General features: G+C 40.8%; 1 protein-coding gene, 1 non-coding gene and 1 pseudogene across 2 annotated transcripts in view; 2 read left to right on the top strand and 1 right to left on the bottom strand.

Moving 5' to 3' along the window:
• Positions 1–23,242, top strand: part of LOC111337328 (uncharacterized) — a 31,950-nt gene extending 8,708 nt beyond the window's left edge. Inside the window, exons 2-3 of the mRNA XM_022943608.2 lie at positions 844–1,485; positions 19,293–23,242. Of these exons, the coding sequence (XP_022799343.2) occupies positions 897–1,485; positions 19,293–21,103 (2,400 nt within the window). The 5' untranslated portion in view covers positions 844–896 and the 3' untranslated portion in view covers positions 21,104–23,242. The remainder of the gene's footprint in view (positions 1–843; positions 1,486–19,292) is intronic.
• Trnaa-ggc (transfer RNA alanine (anticodon GGC)) lies at positions 3,832–3,904 on the top strand. Its single transcript has one exon. It is a non-coding gene; the product is annotated as a tRNA-Ala (tRNA).
• LOC148723834 (uncharacterized) lies at positions 11,024–13,901 on the bottom strand (annotated as a pseudogene).
• Positions 23,243–25,348: the final 2,106 nt, after the last annotated feature.

Here is a 25,348-nt window from a genome sequence, read left to right as displayed (position 1 = left end):
TATACACCGAATGCAAATATGGCGTCCAATTTGAGTTGCCACTGTTCTGGACTGACTAGGCTCTCACGTATGTAATAATCCTTTTGTATTTCCATGTGAAGACGAGGCTAGTGAGTCCACAACAATGGCGCCATATTTGCATTCGGTGTATAGGAACTTGAGGAGAGTGGAGGAAGTGTGAAGAGATGTTTGGAGGGTAGACGCAGAAGTGGGGAAGTTGAGACATGTATAAGTACGAGTGCGGTCTTCAGGTTTTACATTTTTCAAATCATGAAGTAGAAAAGATTTGAGGTTTAAATTAGAAGGGGGAGTAACTGAGTATAAATTAAAAAAGTTGCCAAAATGCGGTGGAAGTTCGATGGTTTGGATACTTGAAAGTGTTGACGATATAATGACTTAAATAATTTCAAATAAATCAAACGAAAATAAAACACGAAATGAATTAGAAAGGCTGAAGCTTTCAAATGAAGTAATGTTGGGGTTTGGAAGTATGTAAGTAAAAAGTATGATAGTGGAAATTTTAAAATTGTGGATTTGGAAAATCTGGCAGTTTACAAGTGTGGATTAACTGGATTTTTCAAGCGTTGAAAGAATGGTACAGACGACGAAAGAGAGAGTTCTAATTTAGCGAATGTAGCCATAAGGCTAGTCATTAACAGTTAACACCTCATACGACACAGACCGCTCATGTCTTAAAAATATAAAAACTACAAAAAAATTTCTGCAAGGGGAAGAAACTTTCAATGACAACAACTCAATCAAAACCGTCGAGACTAAATATGCTTATGACATGAGCTACCATGTTACTTATCTTTATGCTAATTAAAGCTGTCTACCTTCTAGGTGCCGAGTAAACTTGTGACTTTTGAGGCAAAAAAGAAAAAAAAAAAAGGAGCATGGCTTCATTGCCCGGGAGAGACACAGAACATCGACGGTGGTTAGTGGTTGGCACTGTTCTACACAGAGTTCTCATGCCTCATCTCAGAAATAAGATTCAACAGGATATGACGCCATTTTACAAGAATTTGGTGGCAAGATATGCCTTAGACAAGCAAACCTATTCAACTCACCAGAAAACCATTCCACCGAGTACACTGAAGCTGAACTACGAAAGTATCAACAATAACATCGCCTTGGGTCGAGACACTCGTCGCTTTGACTACTGTGTAAAAGATGAAGTGTCATTGGCTAAGTTGTTCGTGAAACCTTTCATAGCAAATTTCACTGCATTGGATACTTCTTTTGATGCCTCAGCGGCTCTGGCTGTTCTTTGCTGTGCTCCACCATTCAGCTCTGCGGCACCGTCAGCTGAACTTGTGAGATCTGAAGTACGAAATGATTGGGCCCATTGCGACTATGCGTCATGGACAGAAGTGAAATATAACACATGTTATGATCGAATGCGGACCTTGGTTGAGGACCTAGGATTTGCCCCAGCAGAGAAAACAGAGCTCCTAGGACAACTGCAGTTGTGGAGGAAGCATGGTAAGATATCATTATACATATCTGAAGAAATATGTCTTTCTCCTCTGCTTATGCCCAGGAGATCTTACCAAATGTGACCAAAAATTGAACATTTTCAGTCTTTCATTTTCAGTTGGCAACAGCCAAAAAATCGATTGGGCTCATATTCTCAAGTTAGGTCAATGATAAAAAGTACCAAATCTTGAAAAAAAAAAACATCTATACATGTGTTAAGTAATCCTTGGTCGTTTACCAATACAATCTCATTGAATTTATCCAACCTTCTTCTTACAAGATTTAACTGGGTCAAAAGTAACCCGTTATTCAACTATGTGCTAAATAAAATTATGGACTGAAAACCGGGCTTTGGGAAGGCGAAGTGTAGTTCTTTTCGATCTCCAGAGGATATTTTGGGAAAATGATTCAGTGCGATTTAACCAAATTTTAAAGTTGGATAAAATGAGCTGATTTGACGATGCCTTTAGTTAGTCCAAAATGCACACATTCACACGCAAACTCAATAGCCCAATTTCAATATATTTTAGCGTGACAGACTGGTGACGAAACTCCGACACCGAAGCGAGGCTCCACAGAATACGGCGCGAATGATGAAGACAAACACACCAATGTACTGACTGCAGGGAAAGCTATGCGCGTTTGATAAATCGGGAATTCTCGGCGTTTTTTTTTTTGGGGGGGGGGGAGTGGCGGGGGGTCCATTGCAGTTTATTTTCGCGTGTATCATGGTCAATTATTGTGCATGGTCAATTAAGCCCAGGAGATCTTACCAAATGTGACCAAAAATTGAACATTTTCAGTCTTTCATTTTCAGTTGGCAACAGCCAAAAAATCGATTGGGCTCATATTCTCGAATCTCAGTTATTTTTGCTTTCCTACAAGGCCCAATATGAGCATAAGAAGTGGGAAGTTTTCTGTAAGCAAACAGATAAAAAAATTCAAGTCACTCGGCAATCCAAGAATCTGCTCATTGCATTTCAAGGAAAGCGACATCGAGATTTCAATTTCTGGTCGAAAAGTGTATGTTCAGACAATTATCCGACTATCTTTGACCTAACGAAATCTACGACGATAGGAAGAGACAGTGTGATGAACAACCGCAAGCCAAAAAGTTTGTCTCAGAAAGCATGATGTCGAGGAATCCAGAGACTTGCGTGGATTTTAGTGCTGGTGCAACTTCAGTAAATCATGATCACTCTTACTTCTGCAGCCAGGAGCAGGCAACACCGAAAAGTAATACTGACGAACGGTTCTTATACTACGCTTCCGAAAGGTAAATGTTCTACGGCTTCATGGACTTGTAGGTTCGGAACATGTCCATCTTTGAACAGTTCATAATCCGTAAGGCTTTTAAAAGACTTAAAGGTTTCTCCAAAGTACTCGTCGGTTTTTCCCAGAGGATAATTAGATATATATCTGGAAAGGTGACTTCTCTCCTGGAAATATGGAGATGCTGGGTGCGGCAAAACACCTTCGTCTGTGGCAAGTAATTCGGCCATGACAAGATTTTCATTTCCACTTTGCCCTTCAAACACTTTCGCGAGCTTCATTGAATGAGCATTAAAAGTCAGCTCACCCAAATCGGCCTTTCTTTTACATCTTTCTTCCGAGGATGTTTGTATCTCTCTAGCCCTTTCTTGAAGGAAGGTTCGCAATCACTGCAACTAATGACGTTGAAAGTACTGCAGATTCCTCTCACCTTCCTCTTACGATGTGGCCATGTCCACGATGATTATTTCGATTTACTGTTAACTCGAAGAAACTACGATTTTATACTGAAAAAACGATAATGATTCAGGAAAGCAGTGTCAACTCGAAGATATAAACAACCAAAGCTGGATGCGAATGAGTTATGTTCTCCGGAACCTCGTTTTGGTGTTGAAGTTTTGTTACCAGTCTCTTACGCTGAAATATATCGAAATTGGGCTGTTGTTTCGCATTTTCCATCCAATCTACAGCTTTTTTAACATAGTTAGACTAACTACGATTTACCATACTAGTAGTTTTAATGTGAAAGTGGGTGCTGGCGTCAGAGGGATAATTTCATAACACTCACTTGTCAGTTCATTTGCCAAAGAACAAAAGAATGTTAAAAGTTCACCTAAATCTCCAAATTTAGGGGTCAAAAGTATGAAATGAACCTTTTGATTCACTTAAAATGGTCAAAGTGACATTCCTAAAAATGACAATTGCCTGCTTGTAAGTTGTGAAAGTATTCATCAATGCTGAACAAAAGGAAAGGCCAGGAAAAAGGGTGTCATTCGCATTCATCAACCCTTGTCGGTATATCACATCTACTCATCATCTCACGAGCTTATTACGAATCACCATCATGACCAGCTCTCAGTCGGCTTGTTAGCTCAGTTGTTAGAGCACTGCACTGGCATCGCAGAGGTCATGGGTTCGAATCCCGTACAGGCCTGAATTTTTTTCAGGTCTTAATTTCACTATTGCTTAAATAGTGCTCCTCATTGCGAAGATCGTTCTCGTGTGCGAATCAAGCTTTTGTCCTTCAAAACTCGCGAACGGCCTTTCGGCCAGACCAACACATTTTGAGGAATTTTCAACGTCATTGAGCAAACGACAACTTAATATTGTGCTCGAGAAGTTTTCTTTTGACTCCAAGGTTGAAAAACAATTGGACTCGACGGTCGACTGGATGCTAGCGATCCTCCTTATGTCGAATGGTTAGCTTCAACGAGTGATCCACATTTTGAATCTATGATTGCAAGCTTTTCTTTCGCCTCAACGGGAAAATGTAACCCAAAAGTTGAATTATTTACCTCTACGAGCATTCCTCGACATCGATCGATATTTCCACGTGCATTTTACGTGATATCATCACAAGTATCGTGGATATAAGAAACGCAATCGACTGCGCATGTCTCCGATCTTACATCCGACAAATTTTGACTTTTCTCGCTATTGTAAAGAATACGCTGCTGTCTCGCTAGGGCTCGCCAGCAAATTTCATCTTACTGTATATATTGCTGTATCACAAAAGGAGATTGCAATCCTGAAATTGTTGCATCGCTCCCATAACAGCGATATAACTTGGAAGGATAGTCGACACCTTCTGATAATGATTGTTTACAAAGTGCATCGCGGGGTTTCTCTATTTCCATTTTGTTGAAAAGGAGGCTGTAATTACTTTACGTAAGAGATCTTTGTTTAAATATAAGTCCTTAAAGTGCACCTACACCCAAAAAATTTTTTTCGCTTAACGAAGTAAGCTTATTTTTTTGAGTATTTCTGCGCAAAAATTTTTTTATTTGCTCAAATCTTCAATTTTCTATGCCCAGTCAAAATACGGAAAATCGGCCGCCATCTTGCCCCACGACCGAGTTTAAAGAGGAATGGCTCTAGTGGGTAATGTGACGTCAAATCGAGAACACGAAAGTCTGCTTTTCACACATTTTCACTTGTTTGGGAAGGTTGTAGTCGATAATTGTCCGAAAATATGCCGACTAAGTGTGTTGTAGAAGGATGTAGCAACGTGCGAAATTTGCAAGAGGGTATCGCGCTCCATACAATCTTCATACAACACACCTAGTCGGCATATTTCGGACGATATCGACGACAATCTTCCCAAACAAGTGAAAATGTGTGAGATGCAGACTTTCGTGTTCTCGATTTGACGTCACATTACCCGCTAGAGCCATTCTTCTTTAAACTCGGTCGTGGGGCAAGATGGCGGCCGATTTTCCATATTTTGACTGGGCATAGAAAATTGAAGATTTGAGCAAATAAAAAAATTTTTGCGCAGAAATACTCAAAAAAATAAGCTTACTTCGTTAAGCGAAAAAAATTTTTTGGTTGTAGGTGCACTTTAACCAAACCGCGAACTAAACTTTGGCGGAATTTTGTTAGTTCAGAAACATGTTTCTCGTGCGCAGCATAATGCTAATTAATTCAAAGTTTGGTCCACTGAAATCGACAACTCAACCAAAATACAACATTGGACTGTGAGGCACCTGGGTCGTAGTCTTAATACCGGCATGAGTAACTTGCAAGGCACAGTAGCCTCTGGGGAAGAAGTAGTATAAATATAAAGCTGTTGAACGTTGGCTATTACAATACAATACAATACAATATTTTATTGACAACTCCCCAGAGGGGCTTTTCAGTGACAAGGACGATTAGACAATAGCAGTAACAATAAAAAAAAGTGGTGATGGTTAAAAAGAGTAATGCTATATACATTATATAATATCAATCACGAAAAATAATTTATAGAATGTTAAAACTATAGTATAACCTAATTATAAGAACAGAAACTCGGGCTGAATCAAGTCAAAAATTTTTTTTAAAGGTCTGATTTAAGATTACGTTTAAAACTAGCTACACTAAGACTTGATTTAAGTTTATTGCTAATAGTATTCCAAATACTTACAACGCGATAATAAAAGGACCTCTGGCCAATTGCTGTTTTACAGAGTGGAATGTTCAAGTTCCGTGAACTGCGGGTCACTCGACCAGTAATGCTACCCCTAAGAATAAACTTATTACTTAGGTATTCCGGTACAAGACCCATCATGCACTTAATAGCCATGACGGTGTCTCTTAGGTAAAGGTTTTATTTAACGGGGATCCAATTTAAGCTTTTAAGAGGAGACACATGGTCATATTTCCTAACGTTGTATACGATTCGAGCAGCAAAGTTTTGTATGCCGTGCAGCTTCTTTATATTACTATCCGTGGTATTCGCCCAAACTGACAAACAATAACATAATTTACTAAATACTAAGGAATTGATAATAATAATCAGTATCAGATACAATGAATATATGAAGTTCATATATTTTGAACTGCGGTATTAGATACGTATGATGCACGATCCTCGCAGTAGAGAGCGCTATTTATGCAATAGCGAAAATAAATAGCGCTCTCTACTGCGAGGATCGTGCATCATACGTATCTAATACCGCAGTTCAAAATATATGAACTTCATATATTCATTGTATCTGATTTATCATCACGGGTTTATTACGAATCAACTTAACGGCCTGCTCCCAGTTAGCTTGTTAGCTCAATTGGTAGAGCACTGCACTAGTATCGCAGAGGTCAGTGGTTTGAATCCCGTACAGGCCTGATTTTTTTTTCAGGCCTGATTTTCGCTATTGCATGAATAGCGCTCTCTACTGCGAGGATCGTGCATCATACGTAAATGATCAGTATATCTATCCTAGACGCGTGCTTTACGCGACTTATTTGTCAAATGAAAAGTTGTGGTTTTCTAGGTCTGACCCTTATAAAACTTCTTTTAAATAAACCAATATTCAAACACTCCACTTTTCTGTTGCACATCTACAGTGAGTGGCTATGCCCTTTGCGGGTCTTTCGCTCTTTTTGTCCTAAAATGAGCTTTATCCATCGAAGTACCGAGAAACATTCAATTATGATACATTAAGTTATGATCGGAGTTAGATAATTGTTTGCTCCTGTTTCGTTTATGTAACACTCGAACTTAGTTCCTGTAGCCTATGTGCTTCACAGTCCAATGTTTTCTTTTTGTGTTTTATTTCAGGAAACCTCATTTTCAATTAATTAGCGTTATTCCAAACACTAGAAACATGTTTCTGAACTTGCAACATTCCGCTTATATTTGGTTCACGGTTCGATCGTAGACTTATATTTAAATAAAGATCTCTTACGTGAAATATTTCAACGAAATGGGAATAGAGAAACCCCGATTGAGTTTGCGTGTGAATGTGTACATTTTCGACTAACTGACGGCACCGTCAAAACAGCTCATTTTATCCAACTTTAAGATTTCATTAAATCGTACTGAATCATTTCCACTAAAAATCCTTTGGAGATCGAAAACAACTACACTTCGCCTTCCACTGCGTCCGCCTTCCAATCTACCTTCTTGAAAAGGCAGATTTTCAGTCCATAATTTTATTTAGCACATAGTTGAATGACAGGTTACTTTTGACCTATTTTTAATATTGTCAGAAGAAGGTCGAATAAATTCAATTACTGATTGTAGTAATAAAGATCAAGAATTGCTTAAATTGCTGTCAACATATGTTTAGATGTTTTTTTGTTTTTTTTTTTTTTCAAGATTTCGTACTTTTTATCAGTCCAAGTGTTTCAATTCGTGGCGCGACGCTTCAAGATTCGTCTGAAATTTTGAGCTTCAAAAGCGGCATTTTGGCGAAATTCAGTTATTGTCGATTTTCTCGAAAATAAAGCGATATTCAGCCAAACGAATTATGCAGTGCTTTGTTTCACCATAGGGCCTACCTAACTTGAAAATGTGAGCCGAATCGATTTTTTGCCTGTTGCCACCAAATGTTTGACCACTGGTAACATTCGCACATCAAAGCCATTAGATTATGCTGGCTGCAATTTTAACGTAGACATTGTACCAAATTGAAGACATGAATTCCGACAAATTGCCAAATCCGCATCTAGTGTGAACCAAATATGACTACCTTATGTAAAATACAGAACTATGAACTAAAGAAGACTTCCTTTAATCTCCTTGTTTTTACTAACTTTACACCAAAAGCATAGACTTGCAAGTTTAAAGCAGAATAAGTAAGATGTCACACCTTTGACAGCTTGATCTTCGAACATTTCCCTTCGTAATGTCTGTGGAATTTAAACTGCTGATTTCCGTCAACCCTAATCGCATTGATAGGGCTTAGCCTCTTCCGGTTAAGATCAATTCCTCTTGAAGTTGAAGAAGTACGTACACGTGCCCGCTGTCAGGCCGCTCGTCCTCTCTAATTGCAGGTCATATTTCGATGATTTTAAACACATGGTTGAACAAAATAGGCCTTAACACATGGCTCTAGGGCCGATGAATCATTGCAGTGACGATGTATGATTTCAAGTCATTACTTAACAGACGCACAGCAAAATGAATATATTTACTAATTGCACAAAGGCTTGTTTCCCTCAGACGAGCTGCTTGGCACAATTTCGCGTTAAAATTAGATTTAAAGAAATTACGAGAAGAGCAATTTCTCTACTCATGTTTTCGTGGAGCTTACCAGTTGGCCTGCTGCAGGCTCTCAGTGGCACTGCGACACGATCAAAGAACTTCGAGCGTTTTGTGCCGGGAACAAACGACAATTAGTGACACCGCTTTACATGCAAAACCTGGTTGACTGTGTAAAGTGAACAATCCTGGTCAAAAGTTTCTCTATTTGGTCCAAATTAATCTTCGCATGTCCTCCTCATTCAAATTTCCGTTTTCATCCATCGCTACAAAATAATTGAACATTTGGAGCTCGAAAAAAAATTGCATCACTTCTTTCATTGCTACCCTTGTCAGGGGTTGATTTTTGGCTCGGTTCTAATAACGTTTGAGAAGGATTGTATATAATTGCCTAGGATCGAAATCCATTTGTACCTTTCCACATTCGGAGTGTCCTTCGTTACTGCACTCTCTCTGGTTTGACAGTAAAAGGTGGCAATTCCAAATCCAATCCGAGGAAGCGACAAGTTCTTTGTTTTATTCTTGTACGCGATTTCCAGTGAAACGAAAGAGATGTGTGCATTTCAACTCTTCTGTTGACCTTTTTCTGTCAGGCATTGTATTCAACAATGCCTTTCCTTTCTTTACTGCGAGTGAATTAGTAACGTAACAGCCTGTGACGAAAATATTCATGAGAATTAGAAGACGTTCGTTCACCCGATTGCGGAACAATTTTAAATTTCGTAATCGCGTTCCGTCACAAAATAAACTAGACGTTAACTCGGGCTTTCAATATCGCACATTTTGATTTATCTTTAAGGTACTGCCATATTGCCATTGTTTACCAGTAAAACATATCATTCTATTTCACTCGATTACAAGACCAAACCTTAAGCGAACCACACTCTCCGAGAAATGAATAAAACTTACGAACAAAATTCTAAACTATAACTAATATATACGAAAATGGTCGATCGCAAATAGCACAAAAGGATCACGTAGTGCAAAAATTTCTAATGAACGCCATGATCCCACTGATTAACGCGATTGTCTCCTGTTCACGCACTAATTAATGCAATTGTCTTCCGTTCAGCCATTGTCACGCAATTTCGTCATTGCCGGTCATGAATAAGTTTACTTGTGTTTATTTTTTTCTGTTGGAGTGTAATCAATGTTGCTATGATACTAGACAACAATTAATAAAAATAATATATTACCATATAGGAGTAGATTCCTACAGATGCCAAAAGGTTGAAATTCAAGGATTTTTCAATGACCTTGAAGGCCAAGTTTTAGAATATTAAAGAACCACTTTTGGAAAGGTTCGCATAGGCAATTTTAAAATTATTGAATATTACTTCTTAGCATTTCCATGAAAGTACTGTAATATTCAACTTGAAAACGTATTCCAAAAATCAAGCTCTAGTCCTCAAATCCAAGTACTTTCAAGGCCTTGAATTCTTTATCTTTAAACGCAAGTATCTTCAAGGACCGTTCAAGGCTTTTACGAACCCTGAGTACGTAATGTATTTACCTTTAACTGCAAGAAGGGAATTTTTTATCCATTACTGGTACCAAGTCACAGTTTGTTGCCAAATATTCACTCAAGGGGAGTTGTCAGAAATCAGATTGAAGCAATATTACTGTTCAATAGTTCATATTGTTTTTGATGGAAAAATCTCTGAATATTGAATATTGCTGATGGCCACAAGAGAAGCAGTGCTGTTTACAGTTTTAGTATATTCAATTAGAGGCATTTGATTTTCATTTAATACCAAGAGGGAATACAAATATTTTGAACTTTTTTTGAGTTGAAAAATATGTCATACAAAAAACTGGAAACCACACAAAAAAACCGTGTGCATTCACTATTATTTCTTATAAGATTTTCAAGAATTGATTCGCTTAGTGTCAACTGAATCAGACAATATTCCTTCACTGTAATCACTTTTAGGATATAAACTTACTTCAGTTCCAAAAACATCAACAGTTTATGGCAAATCATCTGATGGTAAATACTTGTTTAAAGATGAAATTTCATATAATCTTTTGCCATACTGAATAACATTAGAGAAGGTGTTTGAATTCCAATAATTAACTACATGATTTTATCATGGAGTAGCAGAGTGAATAGACAGCCACAGCACAGCTCAGAATTAACTTTCTGGTTTCACAGGCAGGACTCTAAAAAAGGGTACTATTTTGAACTTTATCAATTTTAACCCCTTTCAAATTAAATATATCATTGCTATGTATACTCTGAAAAAAAAATGCAATAAGCTATTCAGTGATGTTACTTCAAGTAGCACAAATGTACCTTGAGGATGGCTTCTACCATAAATGTCCCTTGTATGAGAATCAAATATTTTCAAGCTCACATTCCCTTTACAATAGAAAGCGACTGCCGTACGCCCTATCTAAGAAGGAACAGTACTGATATCCTTCTATTGTAGCTTCTTTATGAACAGTACCAGTGTAGTTCTCACTGTATTGAAGTTAATAGTCAGTCTCAACCACGTTTAAAAGTATGGGTAATTCTGTCTGCATTAAAAATGATTATCTGGTTAACTGAGACAAACTTGAATTCAACTGATTTCCAATACTCTTTATTGACACGAGATCATTAACAGAATTGATTCCTTGTTTGTTACTGTAAATCAAAGAGCATAAACTCATTGCAACACATTGTTGTCCTGAATTTTGTCCAAATACCAACTTATTAGCTTGGCTATATGGTGTTTTATTGTTTTGCTAAGGTCAATGTACACTGGAGTAGGATCATGGTTTTTCTCTATATCTGAACTCAGTTAAAATTTACAATAGTTTGATGCGTGTGTCTGACTCTTTTAAAGACACATGGCTCTATTATAAGAAAACATTGATAAATACCGACTCGCTCTATGCTTCAATTTAAATTATCCTTTGGTATACCCTAACAGAACAATGCAACAAATACTTCTTATCATGGTGTGTAACTTTATTTAACCTTAATTACCGTATTCGTATTAAGCTTACAAACATTCGTTGTAACTCTTCTAACCTTCACATAACGACGTAGCCAAGAGGACTTCCGGCGTATGCTTCGACGAATACCCTCATAAGCAAATTCCTTCAGTTCTCTGCCCTTTCTTCTGAGACGTTTCAGAGTAGCTTCTGGTATTCTGTTAGGTTCTCGATCACGTATAAATACACGGTTGTGTTTACATGTAAACATAATGTGGGATAGCTCGTTTGATATAGCAGGTTTCGCTTGATATTTCTCGATAGAAGGTTCACTCACAAAGTATCGCTCGTAAATTGAGCTCTCGTAAAGTTCGCGGACCGACCCGTTCCCAAATCGCTCCACAAGTTTTAGTGTGGGTCTACCGCGAACGATATGCGACTTTGTATCCGTACTGAACGTAATAGCCATCGAATTTCTTTCGCGTACATCAAGCAAGGAACCGTCCACGAAGGCAGCCATTGCTTTAAACCATGCACTCTAGGGTTCACTCTACACATGCGCTTACACCTCACACTTGCGCTGTAGCGGAACTGCGTTTTGTGACTGAACGCAAAAAAAAAACAAAAAACGAAAAAAGAAAAAACCAAGCCGAATTTATATCTCGGGCGTTTCCTTCGGAAAGCCCGAATAATAAAGATTGCAACAAATTTGACTCTAATTTTTCAAGTCGTCCATCGTCTATCGTCCATCGTCTGTGTCTTCCGTCGTTCACCGTATCTCGTCCGTCGTCCATCGTCCATCGTCCGTCCTCCATCGTCTATCGTCTAGGTTTTCGTAAAGTATCTGTTTACAATTAAATCAATCTGTGTAACGTTCACTCATTCAATATCCGAATTTTCGAGAACAAATTGATCTTCGGAAAAAGTTGAACTAAGTTTGAAATTCTACCGCAAGCTCACTGTCGGCGATTGCTTGTCCGTTAAATTTGTACGGTGGCCCACAACTGTCACGTTAAGAGAAATAACCTCGCGGCAAAAGAAAAAACCTCACGGCAAAAGAAAACACCTCACGGCAAAAGAAAACACCTCACGGGAAAAATAAAGACTCTCAGCTAAAGAAATAACCTCACCGCAAAAGAAATAGCTCGTCCCAGCCCCACGTTCTATTTTATTAGATTCGCCGGCAGGGACACCGCAACAGCTTGCGCCAATTACTGCGGGCCCAGTAAACCCAGCCATCCCACCCCAGGGGAGGACATCCATCACACAGTAATCTCGTGCGTGGGAAATTAGCGTCTCCTGCCCCTAACCCTGCAGGAGACGGGACCTCCATTTATTCGTTCCTATCCGAGAAGACTAGAATATCTAACCATTTCTTGATGTTATAGAAAGGTAGCATATTCTCCTCATTTATTTTAAGACCTTGAGTGTTGGTTCGGCCGGGGCTCGTACCCTTGACCTCGCGCACAATAGTCCAGTGCTCTATCCATTGAGCTAACCGGGAGGCGGTTCTCTTTTATGCCGTGAGGACATTGTTATTTCTTTTGCCATGCGGTTATTTCTTTTGCTTTAAGTCTTTTCTTTTTGTCATAAGATTTTTTTTTGCCTTCTCTATCTCGAACATACCGTATCACTCTTCCTTTCATCCACTTCCCACGGTTTTTGTCATCTCCCACGACTAGAAAAATTTCACCAATGTTCGATACTAGGACTGTCTTCTAATTACTCGATGGCCTTTTAATGAACTCTGTAGGTATTCGTGTTATCTTCTCTATGCGCGCCGTTTTGTCTCATTCAGTCGCTTGTGCAGTCCGGTTACTTCATCATCGTCGTCGTCTACTTCTACTGCATGCGCGTTGCAATATTAGGGTCAAATTTGTTGCACGTTTGGAGTTAGCACTTGCTCCTTCCCTATGTCGCTTTCGAGGTACGTCAACGGGTGGTTCTTTAAGTGCCTCTCGATGTCGAGTATTGTCACCTCGAACTATTCCAGGTCAAAGTTGTTCTGCCCAACGTTTTGTAGAGGGTCTTCTTAATGTCCTTGATCATTCTTTCATACATTCCCCCCACCATGGGGATCGAGAGAGGTTGAACTTTCATCTGAAGTCTTCTCTCGTAAGATGTTCTTGCTTATTTTCTTTATCCAGCTCGCAATGGCTTTGAAGACCAACGCGTTATCCAAACTGATGAGACGCGGTCTAGTCCTTCTGGCAATAAATGAGTTTAACTTTCTTTGAAACTCTTCCGCCGTCTGTGTTCTGGTTACCTCCAAATCTAGAGCTCTCGAGGTGACACAAGTGAAGATTAGAACGTGGCACTTTCCTCGCTCCTTCTTTGCGATTTTGTAGTCGAGGGGACCCGCGAAATCCCCTCCAGTTGTCTCAAATGGTCGCCCAGCCTCCAATCGAAAACTCGGCATTGCTGCTGTTGGTGTGGATCCGTAGCGCTTCGTGCTGAACACCTTGCAAATGTTGTAACGATTTATACTCTTCTTGACTTTGGACGTTAGCCTTGGAATCTACCAGTCATTTGGTACGGTGGTCATTGTGTTCGTCACTCCCAGCTGCATTATCTGTTCATGCGTATGAGCGGTGAGTTTCTCGCCAAATGGGCCTCCCTCGATGTATAGTGGATTATAATCTGGTATTCTTCCCTTACACCTCAGGATGTTTGCGTGGTCCTTGAATAACTCTCAGCCAGGAGCTTGCAAGTTTGGCGGTGTATTACTTTGTACCTTTCTTACCCAATGATTCGTCGCGGTCTCAATGTCCTCCGTTGTCAAGGGGCCTGTTATCTTGCCAGTTGCTCTTCTTTTCGCTGAGGAATTGTTCCGGAACCTTAGGGCCCACGCCGTTAATGGAAGAGTCTTCCAATAGTTGTTTCTCTCTAAAAATGTTTGCCACTCGTCAGGCTTGTGATTCTTAGCATAGAGAGTTTCTTCCTTGATCGGTTTTTGTTCATCGTTGACGTCCTTAGTGCATTGAAAATCTGGCTGCACCGGTCACTGCTTCTCATCTAGCAGCCACTCTGGACCTGTGAACCATCCTCCCGTCTCCATCTTGTGAATACTAGCTTCTCTACTTTCCAAATCAGCCAAATTCTTCCCTGTTGGGCAGTACTTCCAGTTTACTCCCGTATCGCTGGTAATTTTTTCCATATTCTTCACTCGGTTTCTTACGAAAACTTTCCAAGGTTTTCCCGGATTAGTGATCTAGTACAGGGCGACCATAATGTCCATCCATACAGTTGCGGAACCAAAAGGCCATCGTACGAGGACGTTATATAGATTTCTGACCTTGTTTGCCGCTATCTGCTCGCTCACTAGCTCTAGTCTCACAATAGATGTGACTCGTTTTGAGATTCTAGATTTTGAGGTGAGTAGACCGTCGACCATTTTGTTGTACCTTCGATTACGGCTATGGTCGCTGTTGAACACGCAACGTTACTGGCGTCAGCAAATACACGAAGATGTACGGCCTGCACTCGACCAGCTTCTCTTGCTATGCTTCTTGGAACTCTCACAGGCTTCAATTGGGTAGACCATTTGATCTACTCTGTCTTTAGCTTCCCTGAAACTTCTGCGTTTCAATCCTTCATCTCGTCGCAGGCATCTCGGTAGATATGCTTTCCTTTAACGGTTGTCGGTGACATTATCCCTAGTGGGTCGTAAATACTTGCTAGGTGGCTTAGTGGTCCTCTCTTTGTCAATGGCTGGTTGACACGGGGTTCTGTAACTTGCACCTCCAGCACGTCTTCTCTCTTGTCCCAGACCGTCCCAAGGATCTTACCGTAGTTTGTTGAATCTTCGCCCTTTAGACGCTCAACGTCTGACTCCCACTTGTGGACGGGAAACTTCCCACTCTCCAGAAGACTAGTTGCTTCCCTCTTGAATTTTTCCAGTTCCTCCTCTTCTTTCCCTGTTTTCATCAAATTGTCTACGTACGCTTTTTCTTTTAGGGCTTGGGCAGTTTCTTCAACTTCTTCACCTCGTTGATCGTAGTGATAGTTGAGGGTAACGCCTAGCAAGAATGAGCTTGACTCTCCTCAAAAGGGGACTCTGGTGAATCTCAGGTGTTTTTCTCTACAAATTATGTTGAACAAGAACCGGAAGGCATCTTTATCCTCCTCTCTGTTGCCAATCTGTAAGAAAGCCCTCTGAATATCTGCTAGTATGAGGTGTGTAGACATGCGTGCTCTGATCAAAATGTCCCGCAGTAAGGACTGAAGTGGTGGACCCGTGTACATACACTCGTTGATGCTGTTTATCCGAGGGTGTGCCTTAGTACTAGTATCGAAAATCATTCTCACTTTTGTCGTACTCGCAGTCTCCCTGACTGGTTTGCGCGGCATGTAAAACGTGTGCTCTCCAGCGGGTGTTTCGGGTACACCCTTTACTTTTCCTTCCTCTAGCCGATCCTTTACTATTTTTTCGTACTCCTCCTTCAAATTGGGGTCTTGATCCAGCTTCCTTTCACTCTATAAAAGCCTCTTCTAGACTGTTCTTCTTTGGTACTCGTCTAGGAACTTCCTGGGATTCATCGCACGCAATTCGTACCTGCTGTCCGCTCTCCTTGTCATGCTCTCGTTAAAACTGCTGAGCACTTCTGACTTGTCATGCTCTGCCCTGTCTTCCACTCCCCATGTGTCCAGACTGTATAGCTTCTCGTATTCGTATGCCTTTTTAATACACATACACTTGTTATCGGCGTACTCTACTCCTCTGTGTATTACCCATCCAAAAGTCGTACCTTCCACAATGGGATCCGCAGGGCGTCCCTTGAACGTTTGCTCGGTACGTATCTTGCAGTGGATGTGATCACCCAGTAACGCGTGTATTGGATACTTTTCATTCCTCGTTATGTAGAACAGCTTGTCTTAGGCGCGTTCGTACTTTGATTTCAACTCCCCGATAGCCGGCGTCCTTGCGGTCGTGAAACACGCCAACTCACTCCCAGTGATTTCTATCGGCTCCGTAGTCGTGTCCTCCAGGGAATGAATTCTGACATTGAAAATAAGCATGGATTCAACTTCTTAACTGCTAATTTGGATATAAATTTCCTTCAAGAGCCTGCGTCCAAATATGCCTATAATGTGACGTCTTAAACCCTCAGCGGAATGGCAGCTGGTAAGGCTCTATCTTCAAAGCCATGGGTGTATGCGGTGAACACCATGCCGTCGCTCGTTCCGTTTACTGATGGTTTGTTGAGCAGGCTTGTGTAGTGTCTCGACTTGCACTCGAAACATGAGTGACTTCGGTAGTGGTCTGCCCCAAGCCCCCTACACCCGCAGTTGTAACACAATTTCTTTTCGTGAAAGAAATTTCTTCTTTTCTCTAAGGTTTTGTAACCATTGTTGCACTAACGCATTATCGGCGGGAAGGAGCTCTAAATTCACGCGCGTTCTCCCTCTTCCTTTTTGAATACCAGTGCCTTTCTCTTGTCCGTGTGTTCCCTCTGTCAGTGGCGAGGCGTCGTCCGTCTAATTTCTCGTTAGCCATTCTTGCAAGTTTTCAATCAATTCTTTCATGCTCCATTCCTCCCGTGTATCGTCGACTCTCGCGAAGTCGGGTTTGACTTATGGTAATTTCTTCAACGTCATCATCACAAATCCTTTAAACATGTCTGTCTCTCTCGGGGTATGCAAAGCGTCAAAATTTTTCCTCAACTTTTCACAGAATTCTCTCATTTTATCGTAGCTGTTACCTTTCACTAATGTCAAACTTATAGTTTCGTCCATATGGGCATTCACAACAACCTTGGTTTGTCCGCATTCTCTTTGCAATCTTTCCTACGCCGTCTTGTACCCAGGGTCCCGGGTTTAGGGTTACAGGTTTGTTCTCCTACCTTGGGAACGACCATCTCTAACAAATAGCCAAATTTCTCTTGGTCTGAAATCGGTCGACTGTGAACTTGTGTGACGAACATATTCTTGAATCGAACCTAGTCTGATGGATTTCCCTTGAAAGACATGATCTTTAACTTGGGAAGTTTCGCGTGCGCACCTTTTGCTGCCACTTCCATTCCAACTTTTGTTCTACCACGCGCAACTCGGCTTGGAACTTCTCCTTCCAGAATTCCTTCTCTTGTTGTTGTCTTTCGCGTGTCACGCGCTCCAGTTGAGCCACCCAATTTTTCCTCTCGATTTCATCGTCCTTTTGTTTTTGTTTCGCGGAAAGCACTTCGGAAATTTTGTCCCTTTCCTGTACAAAAGGACTAAAGACGTTCTTTTTATCTTTCTTCCATTTCCAAACGTCTCCATTCGAAACTCGAGTCCAAGTTAATGCCTTCCAACTATGAAATAAGATCGATAGTTTTATGAACGATTTGCTTACCTAGTTTTACGGCAATTTCCATCTCCAAATAGTCGTTACTTTCAATGAGCTCGTCAACTGGCTCCATGTAGTATTCTAGCTTCGTGATCTCCTTGTCGATGTTTCTTTTTAAACACTCCATCGCATCTGATACTTGTTCTCCCTTTTCCATAATCGCTGAATTGTTTTCCCACCGCTCGGCCATACGGTCAGTCCAAATGTCTGTAATTCCTGCCTCGTTGTCTTGATCCTGGTCGCGGCACCACAAATGTAACGAACTTGTGAGGTACACTCTTCTCTCAATCGTCAAATCCTAGTTTTATTGTTTTAAATCGACATTCACCACATCGCAACTTCCAACACTCTCTCCAGAAAACGTATCACTCTAACCATTGCGTCTACTATTTCAGTTTTTACCCACTCCGTTTAGAAGTTATTTCTTCTGCCGTGAGTTGTTTACTTTTCTTTTTGCCCTGAGGTTTATTCTTTTGCCGTGAGGTTATTTCTTTCGCCGTCATGGTTGCCGCATAACAAATGATACATTTTGTTTCCATGGTTTCCGAAATGAATATTCATGAATTGACGACTCGTATGACTCGAACGAATCGACACACTACCACCAGGGGTCACTTCTCTCAAAGTGGTGAAAAAATCTCTTGATGACATTCGTGGATAGACAGCACAGTCCAACGACTCGTTTCGTTTCCATGGTTTCGACGGATCCGTACGACTCGTGAATACACTAGACGATCCGTACGGGCCGAACGACTCGTAAATACCTTAGCCTGACGATCCGTACGAGTCGTACGACTCGTGAATACATTAGAAGACTCGTATCGATCCGTAGAACTGGACATCTTTTAAGGATTACTCAATTTTCCATTTTACTAGTCTTGTTGGTTAGTTTCGACAAATTGTAAATGACATTGGCTTTGAGCTTGTGTACCGAGGCACAGTTGTTCAAAGGCCGAGTAGCGTTAACCCAGGGTTAAATTTTAAATAGGCTATTATATTTCTCTGTTCAAAACCCGTTTGGGATAGTTTTCCCTATTGTTTTTAGAGCATTTGATCACCAAATTGCGGAGAAAAAGAATTAAACTGAATTTTCTCATCAAGCTTTCAGATCTAAATTCCAATTTATCACTAACCTTGTGTTACCTTAACCCAGCTTTGAGCAATCGGCTCAGAAGATTACTGGTTTATCACTTTTTTTTATAAAGATTTGTTCTTAGAGATCTATTTCTAAAGATTTCTACATTGTACAGGTGGAAGAACAATAGGATACGTAGTTCCCTACTAGGTTAATCCACCTAAACCCAACCCACCCATCCCACTCCGTGGAAGGACATCCATCACACAGTAATCTCGTGCGTGGGAAATTAACGTCTCCTACCCTTCCTGCAAAAGACGGGACCTCCATTTATTCGTCCCTATCCGAGAAGACTAGAATATCTAACCATCTGTTGATGTTATAGAAAGGTAGCAAATTCTTCTCAATTATTTTAAGACCTTGAGTGTTGGTCTGGCCGGGCTCGAACCCTCGACCTCCCGCTCAACAGTCCAACGCTCTATCCGCTGAGCTAACGGCGAGGCACTGATTGCATTGTTTTTCTAATTTTTGCGTAGGATTAGAGTTCTGTGTCGGTAACCCACTTGATGACACTTTCCTTAATGTCATACGTGATGAGGTTCAAGTGCTCTCTGGGTTATTGCCAGATTGGCTGGAAAAAACCAATGACAGTATCAACCAGGTACGTGATATGCTTAAGTCTGTGCTTGACAAAAATCCAGCAAGCATAGCTTTCAAAGTCAAGGATGAAGAACAACCAATAGGACAAGAACTGAAAGAAGGGTCTAGAAATTCATTACAAGTCATGTCGCCGATGATACCAAACTCTTGGGATGCACTTCTTTCAAGGGATTTCAGTGCTTCCCCAGCACATTACAGATCGCTACTCATATTTGATGCACCAGATCGGAACAAGTGGTTTACAGGAAGACAAAAAGAGTTGGAATCGCTTGAAAGGTGCTTCGCTCTACATAACAGCTGCCACAACTTTAGGATGGCGGCCATTTGTGGCCTTGGTGGATGTGGAAAAACAACCTTAGCAGTTCAATTTGCTTGGAAACATAGAGCAGAATACGAGGGAGGCGTACTTTGGTTCTCCTTTGAAGATGAAGAGAAGTTTAAGAGCTGTGTAAATGGCCTGGCCTTACGGTTACGAATGATGAGAAACTCCTTTGATTTGACACTGACACAAATTCTCACGTTTATTTCTGAGCGAAAAAAGCGATGGCTAATGGTTCTTGACAACGTCGACCCAGCGTTCATTTCGCTGAACATGCAAAGACTTATGTCAGGAAGATGGAAACGGCAGTCAAACGGCCACATGTTAATAACAACTCGACATGAAAGAAAAGAAATTTGTGAATGTGTTGATCTTGAGCCACATGGTTGCATAGAAGTATTCTCTTTTGCTATTGGTGAAGCAAAAGAGTTTCTTCGAAGTCGTTTAGGCAGTGAGAGAGCCGCAGGCCAGGAGGATACGCTAAATGAGCTAGTTGTTGAGCTTGGTTGTCTTCCCCTTGCTTTAGAGCAGGCTGGTGCGCATATAAAATCCCTTGAGTGCACTATAAATGAATATCTGGAAGACTACAAACGCGAACGATTACGACTACTGAGTGAGCATCAGGCAAATCCCTCTTGGGAATACGAGTCCCGTAGTCGTCTTTCGGTCCACACTACATGGCTTTTGAACTTTGATTACGTGAGGAAATCAAGATTTGGAGAAGTTGCCACCAGGTTTGTCCATACAACTGCTTTCCTTGATCCAGATGAAATCCATGAAGGACTCATCAGTGCAGAGCTTCTTTCTCCTGAATTTCCTACTGGAAAAAAGGGGGAACATCTTCTCATAAATAAACAGGTAGTAAAAGTTTTGACCAAGTATTCACTTTTCCAGAGAAAGTCTGTTGGATGCATGAGATTACATCGCGTGGTTCAGCAAGTTATTCGTGGCATGATGACAATCCAAGAAATTGCGAAAGCAATGTGCACAACATTTCAGTTGCTAAAGAACGCTGCCTCATCGTGTAGTGAGTCAACCACAGATATACCTATTTTCTCCATTATCCGTCACTGGTTGTCATTAAAGAGACATGTCTTGCAGCAGATGCCTAACTTTAAAGATGCACTTGATATATCGCGGGTTGAAGAATTGGAGGAGTTGATAACAAAGGGTGCCGAGAAAATTGTGTTCGCTGGTACTCTTACTCCAGGAAAGCATTCCTTAGAGAATTATCGTCGATTGTCAGCGTTGCTCGATGGTGACTTCGACAAGTGGCTAGGTGTACCAGAGAAGGATTATCCACCAAAAAAAAAGATACCTACAAGTTCTGACCCTCTCATTTTTAGGAAAAACGAAGATGGTGTTTAACCTGAGAAATAGAGGTTTCTGCCTGGCTGGCTATGTTTTAAGGATCCAAAGACGCTTTCCGTCATGTAACGAATTTCAGGCCGGGATCGATACTTGTTAAGTTTATCGCTGTCGGCTTGGAATATTTCTGCTGCTAGAGTGAGGTAGGCATTAGTATTGTGACACTCGAAAACTAATTGAACTTGTAAATTTTAATTTCTTATTAACAAATGGTAAACACCACAGCGTACACTATTTGGTTATGGATGCAAGCGGGAGGTTGCTAAGCACTAAAGAAGCGTAAGAGTCGCGCGAGGCGATAGCTGAGACCCGAGAGCGACTCTAATAAAACACAAAAGATAGGTCACCGTGCTTCTTTAAGAGATATGATAGGCTGCCCTTACTTCATATATGCCTGTGCTGGCACTCATCACGCGCGTCATTTCATTGGTTTACTGTACATTTTGTGGTAGCTGGAAGCAAGGGTTAAAGTTACACTTGAAAATAACACTATCACACCTCTTTACCTGATGCATTGATTTAAAAATAATACCGTATTTTCAGAAAGCGTGCGTGCTCATTCGCCTGATGTTTATGTGCAATTCAGGATCCCCAGTAGAATACTCTCTCACCCTCTCTCCTCCCCACACACGCAAACACACACACACACACACACACACACACACACACACTCACTCACACACACACACACAACTCACACACACACACACACACACACTGATTTAAGCAATAGCAAATTTTAAAGAAAATCTGGTCTCGGAAAATGGGAACGGAAAAAACGGAAAGATTTCAACTCAAGGATTATTATAAAACATTTAATCTTGTAGAAGAAAGAAAGATACAGTTTGGGTTTAATTCGCGACGACATTCATATCATGTCTGAAGCAGAAAAATAAAAAAAAAATATGCAGTGTTTTGGAACTGAAGGATGAATCCTCGGGCAAGAATTAAGGTCGCAAAAGCTGTTAAAGGATCCTACTCTACCACAAGACATTGTACGCCTAGTCCGCCACTTTCTATGCCATCTAAATTCATGAAATTTCCAGTGTGGTATATCATCCAAGTGCATCCAAGCGACTTAACTATGTATAGAGATCTTAAGTTGTCGCAGTGGGCTTCTACAATTATCAGTGGCTTATTCCGAGTAGTTATTCTAGTTTTTTCTCGTAATCGTAGAGAAATTTTTCTCGTTGGCTTCTCGCTTTCCTCTGCATGGAAGACCCAAAGTCAAGGAACAGACGAGAAACTTTAAGCTGCGGAATGACAGAAATGATTGTCATTTGATTTCCCAAAGACTTTCACAGTGGGAGACCTTGCGATATCTCCTTGTTTGTAAGCACGAGTATTCCTGCACCTATATTAAAGTCGCATATTTCTCCCTGGCCATCCTTTAGCGTCGATTTGTATCTGACACTTTTTCACGCGGTTCTGCAACCATTTCCCCTCCTCGACGTTTGCCTGGCCAAAACATGTTCGCGATTCGCTTGATAATAATCACGATTTTGTCTTTGGTTTTTCTTTTTTCTTTGCTTTCGATGTTGAGATCGCAAAACATTATAAACATCACTACACGCACTGTCTACTCCTACTATTTGTAACAACTTCACGAGGGCGGGCACGCAGTTTTCTGTTAATTATTGATTTGCTTCAATGCCCAAATTAGTTTTTTCAGAGTGACTACTTTGCGTCGCTACACGAACTGAATTCATTCGCGGAGAGTACACTACACCTTCTTTTTTCTCTTTTTGCTGTGTTTGTTACGATATCAAGGGGTAAAAAGTGCTTTTTTGAGCTCGTTATTTTTCTCTGGAAGGCACTATGGAGAAACACACTTTCATTTCAAGTAATGAGGCCTTCTAAGGGGGTTTTTGTTGTCGCTCTGTCACCCGTCGCTTGTTTGGTAAGGGAAAAATGTCGCTGTCGCTTGTTTGCTATAATACAATTGTAACTGTCTTACTAAATTTATGGGATACAATCCGTAACTTGTATAATTTACTATTGTTAGTGCTCGTACGCGAAGATCAACCACAAGTGTACGTATAACTTTGCGTTTCTAATAATAGTCACAGAGATCGTGATAAAGACTCATGCACCCATACTTGGTTTACCTTGATTAAAATCACGCTTCAGGACTTCTTATTCGCGTTTCATTGTCGATCGGTAGCCAAGCTTTCGTACCTCTCTCCTCAGTCTCGTGCTTCCATTTACACAGTCATACAGGAACACAATTCTTGGAAGTATTTTAGTTGATAAACGTACTGTCGATCGTTTAGTTTTGATAAATGTTATTTAAAACTGTTTTACAATTACAGTCAAATTAAGTGAAGCGTACCCCTCAAGATTACATTAATGAATTTATTATTTGGATATTGAACCCGCCAGTCGTTTCAAGAATGCAATTATGAATTGATTATTTGAATATTGAACCCGATAGCCGTATCCATTTTGAAAAGGCGCGGATCGTTGTTCAAGTCAGAAGTCCATTTCTGAAGTCCAATAAGATTGTTCTATTTGACGAGGAATCCTGAAAATAAACAAACTGTACTGTAAAAACACTGCGAAAACATTCGACCGCAAATATTTACGAAATAAAAGTCTTGCGATGGCTTCGCCCGTAGACTCACCTCAATGATCCTTAATGCCACGACCGTGCTAGAATAAAGGTCATCAAGTTATTTAAAGCGCCATGCTTGTAAATTGATGGTAATTAACTGCAACTGTGATCAATTATGACCCCTCAAATTTTTACTGAAAACCAGCTTACCTTTCTTCTCTTTCCTCTTGTGGCTCTTTTTGTCCTTTTTCTATTCTTTTTCGCAGTACTATGCGATTTCTTCTTACGTTTTCCCATGAAAACTTGAAATGATCTGCCGACCCGAGAATGTCGCCCGACCTAACACCTATGAACGAAAGATGGATGAACTTTCGCGCATGTGGCACATGAAAACGGAAAAAGCGTGACGGGCCAACACACGAGCCGACCTTTGTACCATGACATAACAACAGGAATCAAGAGACTGCGTGACAACAGTTAAATAATGATTTATGATATTTATTTGACTCTGTAATGGTTTATTGGCGTGATCTCAAAGGAATCACGCTGCCTGGTAACAACGTCGCTGTCGAATAAAGCAAAGCGAAAAGATGTCGCTTTGTCGAAAATAAAAATGGGTTGTCGCAGTCGCAAATTGTCGCCCTTTTTCTGTCAGTTTTTGACGGCTGTCGGTGAATCCGAAAGAGATTGTCGCCACATTTTTTAGCAATGTCGCCTGTCGCCAAAACCCCTTGGAAGGCCTCAGTAATTCCATTAATGCTTGCGTAGAATATGTCTGACAAGCTTAAGTTTAAAAGGCGTTTTAGGTCAATCTTATTTCAAAGAGGTTTACTTTGCAGTTTTCTTCACGAAAAATTTAATATCGATCACCAATAAAGGAAAATACAGATCTTTAACATCATCTAGGCCCGAAATTCATTTTTGAAAATATACACAAGCTTTCCCTCTATGCGCTAGTATTCCGGTGAGCCATTTAAGATCCTGTCGGCCAAAAGAACTTGAACATGACCGCAGAGAAACTGAGAGCTTGGCTCAAGCTATCGAAACACAGGCAGACAACTGCGTTCGCCGTAATTGGCAACGATCGATCTCGCTATGATTTAAGTAATCGCAAAGAATCTCCCACAAATGCAACAATCCCTCAAATACACCCAAGGGATGACAAAGTAAAAGTTCACCTACTATCAGTTTTCTATCGTCCCGAGTGATCGAATGACTTTTCAAGTCCCAACACCTCCTGCAATCCTTGCCCTTCAGACTGAGCGCTCCTCTAAAATGAAAGGAAATCAACTGACCGTGCAGAGTCTCAGTAACTTCGCCAAAACTTTCACCTCTAAATGTCGATCCCCACCCGCATTTAAGAGGGTCCAACATAGGTTTCGCGGGTGCGGGATGGGGCTTAAAATCGAGGCGGGATGTGGGATACGAGAAAGTTTACAGGCGCGACGTAGGATGAAAATAGAAAGGCGAGACCGGGATGTGCTCCGTTTTGAAGGTGGGATAGGGGATAGGAAGGGTATAAGCGGGATCATAATTTAGCTTGAGTTACGAGTCACCCGACCTCAGAGATGTGATAAAAGTACTTATTTCTTCAGCCACGGGCTTAATTAGTGCTCCCGTGTAAATTGGACTTGATTGGCCTAAATGACTCCGAATACGTTCAGTCTTCTCTGTATTTGTTACAAGTGTTT

The sequence above is a fragment of the Stylophora pistillata genome, chromosome 9 (assembly GCF_964205215.1).
Source record: "Stylophora pistillata chromosome 9, jaStyPist1.2, whole genome shotgun sequence".
Taxonomy (NCBI): Eukaryota; Metazoa; Cnidaria; class Anthozoa; order Scleractinia; family Pocilloporidae; genus Stylophora; species Stylophora pistillata.
This window is presented reverse-complemented; position numbering and strand designations above follow the sequence as displayed.